The 7,500-nt window shown below is 45.6% G+C and overlaps 1 protein-coding gene across 1 annotated transcript in view; it reads left to right on the top strand.

The window, feature by feature from the left end:
* The first annotated feature begins 4 nt into the window (after nt 1-4).
* The window catches only part of LOC134067770 (RAS guanyl-releasing protein 1-like), a 36,491-nt gene continuing 28,995 nt past the window's right edge, over nt 5-7,500 (top strand). The window contains exons 1-2 of the mRNA XM_062523201.1: nt 5-214; nt 1,025-1,188. Coding sequence (XP_062379185.1) covers nt 108-214; nt 1,025-1,188 — 271 coding nt within the window. The 5' untranslated portion in view covers nt 5-107. The remainder of the gene's footprint in view (nt 215-1,024; nt 1,189-7,500) is intronic.

Genomic DNA, 7,500 nt, shown 5'->3' on the forward strand with positions numbered 1-7,500 from the left:
GGTGCGCTCCCCGCGCGCGCCCACTCGCCACCACCGGAGAAGTGCTTCATTCCCAGAGCCCGAGCCCGAGCCCACGCGATGAGATACCCACAGTGAACGACACGAAAATGGACAGTTTGGTCGGACCTCTGGTCGCCCAGTACCTCTCCATGGGCTTCCAGTCTCAGGAAAACCTTCCGAATGGATGTCCGAGGGCACAGGAAAAAGACACGCCGTGAGTTTGCTTTTTAAATGTTTCAAATCAATTCATTAGATTCGTATGAGGGTTTTGCTCTTCAGTTTAATAGCCTAGTACAGTGATGTCTAACTATTTCAGTGTGCAATGTGCGGCAGAACTGGGCTGTGTCTTGTTTTTTCTCGAGGGAAACTCTAACAAGTTGCTCACGGTTCCTCTTGCTGCGAGAGAAAGCCATTAGTAGCGGTATCGGTTAATGTTTTACATTAAGGAGTGTATGTCAATGATTGTCACCTCCACTTCTCCAAAATCTTCTGACACGAAAGTGTAAACGCCAGGCTGTTTTCAAGCGAGACGCAGGTTGAGATTTCCACGGTTAGCTTTGCTGTGATAGTACTTTTCGCACGGTTAGTGGTGTTTGACTACTCTTCCTTCACTTTTTGTCACACTGTTTGTAATGTGAATGAGTGCTTTCGAGGATATTTCATAACATTACATTATAACCTTGTTATGAAATGAAATAATGAAAACAGAGAGTAGCCATCAAATTGATTCCAGATGCAGAACTGTTTTCGTCTTTATTGATGATATTTATTTATTGACAAATGTATATGCATGCAATGGCTGGGCATGTGCTGTTTCTTCACACATGCATGCACATACTTAGCTCATATTTACACACAAGCAAGCATGTACACGTACACGTACACGTACACGTACACACACACACACACACACACACACACACACACACACACACACACACACTTGAACACACACTGTTACCTGACCATGTTCTCTCCACCCTTCTCTTTCCACTCCCTCTCCCTCTATCCCTTCATTCGTCAGGTGTGGGCCTCCAGTATGCAGGTCTAGAACTAAAGTCAGCTCTCCTCGAGTCCTACACCCAAACCTGGCGCAGGTGACCCGTGGCAAGGTCATGATGTCCTTGGGCCAGTTCTCCAAGGGTGCTACCTGGGAGGAGCTCATCCAGGCCTGCGTACAGTCCTTCGGTAAGTCAATACAGTGTCTTCTTTTAAGTCTAGGCAGCTTGGCCTTGAATGTGTATTTGTGTGTGTGTGTGTGTGTGTGTGTGTGTGTGTGTGTGTGTGTGTGTGTGTGTGTGTGTGTGTGTGCGTGTGTGCGTGCGTGCGTGTGTCTGTGTGTGTGTGTGTGTGTGTGCATGTGTGTGTGTGTGTGTGTGTGAACGCTTCCTCTTTCTGTCAATTAAGCAACAGCAGCTCCTCACCTCGAGATGTTCCTCTCTGTAGTTCTGATCATGCTATACAGTGTGTGTGTGTGTGTGTGTGTGTGTGTGTGTGTGTGTGTGTGTTATGTGAAGAGGTGTCAGCTAGAGTTTAATGATGATGTAGACGTGTTACTGTGACGTCACTGACAGGCACCTCGCAGCCAATGCCAGCCAATGATTGAGAGAAAGATCTAGATCATAATGCATTTGTTTAATGCTACAGAAGACTGACCCAGACAGTGTCGCGGCATTTTGAAGTTCTCTGTACCGTTTGTGTGTCTTGTCGGTTTTGTCGCTGTGTATGCAAACATCATTGAGTGTCATATTTTCTGGACATCAACACAGTGTTTTTGTTGGAGCATAATATATTGCAATTGTAAATCAGCTGTATCAGGTGTACTGTAGATGGCTGTTCTAGCCTTTATTTGCATTCATTATTTCCAGACAGCACATGCAGGTTTTGAGTTGAATATCACAGTGCTTGCACACCTGTTTGTTTTGTGTGTGTATGTGTGTGTGCGTGTGTGTGTGTGTGTGTGTTTGAAGTAGTCATCAAAAGCATTGTTACAGTTGCTCATACATGAAGCACGTTGAAGTATATGAGTGAGTCTGTGTGTGTGTGTGTGTGTGTGTGTGTATGTATGTGTGTGTGTGTGTGTGTGTGTGTGTGTATGTGAGTATTATCGTTTCAACGTTAATGTGATCTATTGATTAGATTTCACCGCTCGCACGTTAGCCAAACTAAACAGGTGTGTTCGCTCGGAGGTGACTAACTGCTGATTCTTCAAGGAGCAGTTTGTTTTTTTGCCGTCTGACAAGAAAACAGCAGTAGTGCCGTCGGTGCAGGCTTTGCTATCTGTACTACTGCAAACACACTGACTGAAGATGAAAGCATGGAACAAAATGGAGGGAGGTCACAAGAGACAGCAAGCGAAAGACAGAGAGCGAGAGAGATTCGGTGGAAAAGAGAGAGAGAGAGAGAGAGAGAGAGAGAGAGAGAGAGAGAGGGAACAGGGGAGAGAGAGAGCGAGAGATAGAGGTATAGCTACTTCAGAGAGTCCTCCGCAGGCTCCTGGGGCCCTGTCACCCTTTTGAAATGTGAGTGTGTACGTAAAGACTATTTGAAGGATTACTCTCCGCCGTGCGTCCTCTCTGTGGGCAGAAAGGTCAGCTCTCTAAATGGGGCTTCAGACGCTGGGCGCTCTTTGAAAGTGTGGCGCTCACAGGCGTCCCGATCAATGCCAGCTGACATCACTCGACACACACACACACACACACACACACACACACACTGCACCCAGGGCCCTTACGCCAAGGCCACGCTACGGCTGTGCTGTCGTAGAGGTATTATGGGATGTCCAGAGTGAATGGCTTTTCAGCTCGTGGGCAAGGATGCTGTCTGTTACGTGACAAACACCATCACAGACACCTGACCAAGGTCTCAGCATTGTTGAGTAGAAAATATAGCAAACTCTGTTGTATTCAGTGGTCTCTGTTGAGCCATTTGGAAATGTTATTGTCTCAAGGAGCTTTAAAGACCACATGTGCTGGACCTGCAACCAGCAACCAGCAACACTCAGAAAGAAAAGCTTGTATGAGGATGAGTGATTCACATTTTTTGCCATCTGTAATGCTCACTTCAGTCCGTTATTATTACATCATTAAATGGGACCTTCAGTTTACCAGCTACTATATTAGACGGGCCATTTGTTAACTTCTTTTTTGTTGTTTATCATGCCCTATAGATAGATAGATCGATTACTTTATTCATCCCCAAAGGGAAATTATGGTGTTACAGCCGCAGTCGATAATAAACACATACATATACATACAAGTCAAGAATGAAAACTACTGGATATAAAGTCTCTGTTCAAGTGGTTGTAAACTGTATTGTCTCAGAATCATTTTCTCCTCTCATGGCACAAAGGGGAGTTACATAACATAACATTTAGCTAGTACAGACTTGTTGCAGCATAACAGATAAACATTATTACACTGCCATATACAGTAGATGTCATGTATATTCTGAAGGCTGACATGGGCTGACACTGATATTGGAACAACATATCGGTGTATCTCCACTAAAAAGAATGCAAGCAGACCCATAGGGTTAACAGGAACAAACCATATGTAGAATCTGACCCAAGATATAAACAGCTGAGTTTCTCACAGACAGAATGTTTTATCAGAACACATCAGGCATAGAAACCTGAGAACTGTGTTAGAAGCACAGTACACAGCACAACTCACCCCCATGTGTGTGCCTGAGTTTGTTATGGTCTTGGGCTGGCTCACATGACTGTGACACCTTAGATATAGTAATCCCTAGTGTTATTAGTATTTAGAGTGTGTGCGTGCGTGTGTGTGTGTGAGGTAAAGTGAGGTGAGTCTTCCTTCATGTGGTGAGTGCGACAAATGTTTGCATGTAGCTGCACGCCTGAGTGATCACTGTTAAATGAGCTCTTTAGGAGAGAGCTGCATGCGTGCATGTGTGTGTGTGTGTGTGTGTGTGTGTGTATGCGCACGCGTGTGTGTGTGTATGTGCGTGTGTGTGTGTGTGTGTGTGTCTGTGTGTGTGTGTGCATGTGTATGCACGCGTGTGTGTGTTTGCACAGATGTCTGAGCAAACAGGCCTCTCCTCTTCACTATCTGACACCCCGTAAAGAGAAAACAGATCGCGAGCCCAGATTTAGTGTCAAAACAAAAGGATTATCTGCTGCCAGGCCCACGGTGGGCGCCTGTCATAACAAGGAAGCAGCTCTCTCGGCCGCTGGGCCTCTCACTACCCACAAACCACTGGAATGGGGTGAGCGCATCACTTCCTGTCCACACCTGGAGTGGGGTGAGCGCATCACTTCCTGTCCACACCTGCCGGCAGTGACCGGCTGATTTCTTAACATTCTGGTGTGAGTAAGAGCGCAGGGGATCTCCGGGGCGGCGTGATTGTTGTGTGGGTGATGATGGATACGCCGGTGTTTTGGTGTTTATTATGGTGTGATGTCATATTTGGCCGGTGTTGCGTGTGTTTGTCCAACGAGAGACCTGTTCATTAGGGTCCCTGTCGTTTGGGAAGCAGCCCTTTTCCTCCTTTGATGGTGAGTCAGAGAGTGTAGTGTGTGTGTGTGATGTGACGTCAGATTTGGCTGGTGTTGTGGTGTGTTTTTTTTTTTACAAAGACAGACTTGTCCATTAGGGTCTCTGTCGGTTGGGAAGCAGCCCTTTTCCTCTTTTCAGGGGTGAGTCACAGAGTGTAGCGATCCGATGGAAGTGAGGACTTTTAATGCCTTTTGAATGGGCTGCATTGCTGTGTCTGGAGCCAGTCTGGTTTTCGTTTGGTGCCAGAAAGGTGTTTTAGCCCTGCAACAGTACCTAAAGTGGAGCATTTAATCAGCATGAGAGCTGTGCTGGCCCTTCTCCTCTGCCCCCCCATCCAACCCCCCACCCCCCGTGGCGTCCGTCCGGTAGCCTTCGCAGACCGGCTGCCTCCTGAGTCCGGCGGGACGAGAGGCCTTGGCGGAGCGCAGAGACGCACTAATGCAGATTAAAAACAAAAAACCAGGGCGGCAGTTGCCATGGCGCCCAAGGCATTTCAAGAGAGATTGGGGGGGGGACAAGTGGAAGTCCATGGAAACCAGGCTCCTTCTGTGGCGTCAAGACAATGGCTCCCACTCAAGGTCAAGGGTCAACAGCGTGCCGCTTTCTGCCTGCTAATCAGCCGTCGCTGTGCAGTTATATTCATGGCTCACACACATTCAGGTCTCATTCAGGTGTGTGTCGTCTGAGACACACACACACACACACACACACACACACACACACTACAGGCCATTAGCATAAGAATCCTTCATATAGTTTAGAGCTATCAATGAAACAATAAGAAAGAAAGGAATTGAGACACTGTATAAAAATTCATGGCCTGCGATACAGTGCATTACACTGTAATGATACATCTCTGACAGTATGTTTTTATCGGCTAGTTCCAATTAAATACCACTTTGAATGTATGGGGCATATCAAATGCACAGGGCTTTAAGTGTCCAGGCAGGCACGGGCTGGGCTGTTTTAGATTTGAAAACTGGCAATATGCCTACAGGCCTATGACATACTGATAACTTCAGGCATACACATTTCCTTTGCTTTGTAGCCTGTGATATAGTATGTATTGTTTAATGTACTGTATGCCAGTACTCCAAACTATTATGTCATCTGAAAGGTGTGTTTATGTTGTACATTATATATTCGCCGTAAGTCAAGTCAAGTCAAGTTTATTCATATTGCGCATTTCATACACAGAGGTCATTCAATGTGCTTTAAATTTGTTTGCATAAACATAAACAAAGCAAAACAGTAATAGCAGAATAAACCTTTCAAGTGGGTAAAAGTCATCAAAAACAACATGTGATGTGTTTCAGTATTATATATTTTAAAAGTTGGTAGTACTATATTGTATATATTATATTTTTAATGGTTTGGTGTTGTATGTGATATGTTGTAGACATACAACAATGCTGCAGGCTTAGATGATGACATGGTGTCAGGGGCTGTGTGTGTGTGTGTGTGTGTGTGTGGTGTCTGTGTGTGGATGGTGTCTGTGTGTGGTGTCTGTGTGTGTGTGGTGTCTGTGTGTGGATGGTGTCTGTGTGTGTGTGGTGTCTGTGTGTGGATGGTGTCTGTGTGTGTGTGGTGTCTGTGTGTGGATGGTGTCTGTGTGTGGATGGTGTCTGTGTGTGGTGTCTGTGTGTGTGGATGGTGTCTGTGTGTGTGTGTGTGTGTGTGTGTGTGTGTGTGTGTGTGGTGTCTGCTTGATGTTATCTGAGGTGCAGTCAGAGAAATATAAATGAGGGGAAAAACACAGCTTCCCAAAGGCTTGTTACAGCACTGATGATGGTGATGATGATGATGATGATGGTGGTGGTGGTGACGGTAATGCCGATGATAATGCTTAATGTGGCATTCTTTACTTTATCAGTGTTATTATTGGTACTTTGTTTTGTCACTAAATGTCCAAATGTCTCTGCAATTATCTCAATGACCAATCACATCAAAAGATGACAGATCATGTGACAATCACACTCCAAACATGTACGGAAACAGGTCACATTGAAAGCTCTGTGATGTCTATGCAGTAAGCACCTAAACAGTGAAAAAGTTGCCATAGAAAAAGCTCATACTGTACAGCACCCTCCTCCTTTATTGACAACCCTTTCCTCATTGCTTTGATTGTTACACAGTTTAGATCAAATGTCTAAAGTTTAACAAAAGGTTATTTGTAAACTTTATTGTCATCTTGTCATCAAACTAAACATCAAATGTGGAGGTTGCTTTAAATCAATCCTGTATTTTGTTACTGAGTGAGCAAAGGTCTTTGGCTGTATACGTAACAGTTTTGATGACAACAATCAACCCACTCTGCCCACTCTAAGCATGCGCAGAAGCTAGCCCACTTGAAAGCTTTGTAATGGCTGTGCCCCGTAGAATAATATAATAACCGATGGGTTGTTGTGATGGCGTATATAGCTAAGTCCTTGCCATAACTATTACTAATAGACCTACCAGAACACACCATGTTGGAACATGAATCGACATGCTCTTCTCCAGTGGGGGCGGATTGTGTGTGGAGTCGCAGATTACATGTGGTTTTGACAAAAGAGAAATCACACTCCTCTCTCTCTATCTCTCTCCCTCTTTCTGTCTGTCTATACCTTTCTCTCTCCATCCCTCCCTCTCTTTCTCTCTCCCTCCATCCCTCCATCCACCCCCTCTCTCTTTCCCTCTCTACCCCCACCCTCCTTTCTTCTCTCTCTCCCCTATCTCTCTCTCTTTCTCTCCCTCTCTCCCTTGCTCTCTCTCTCTCTCTCTCTATCTCTCGCTCCCTTCCTCTCTCTCTCCCCAATCTCTCTCACTCCCTTCCTCTCTCTCTCTCTCTCTCTCTCTCTCTTCCCTCTCTCTCTCTCTCCCTCTCTCTCCCTTCCTCTCTCTCTCTCCCCAATCTCTCTCTCTCTCCCTTCCTCTCTCTCTCCCCCTATCTCTTTCTCTCTCTCCCTTCCTCTCTCTCTCTCTCTCTCTCTCTCTCCCT

Source organism: Sardina pilchardus, chromosome 20, assembly GCF_963854185.1.
Source record: "Sardina pilchardus chromosome 20, fSarPil1.1, whole genome shotgun sequence".
NCBI classification, from domain to species: domain Eukaryota; kingdom Metazoa; phylum Chordata; class Actinopteri; order Clupeiformes; family Clupeidae; genus Sardina; species Sardina pilchardus.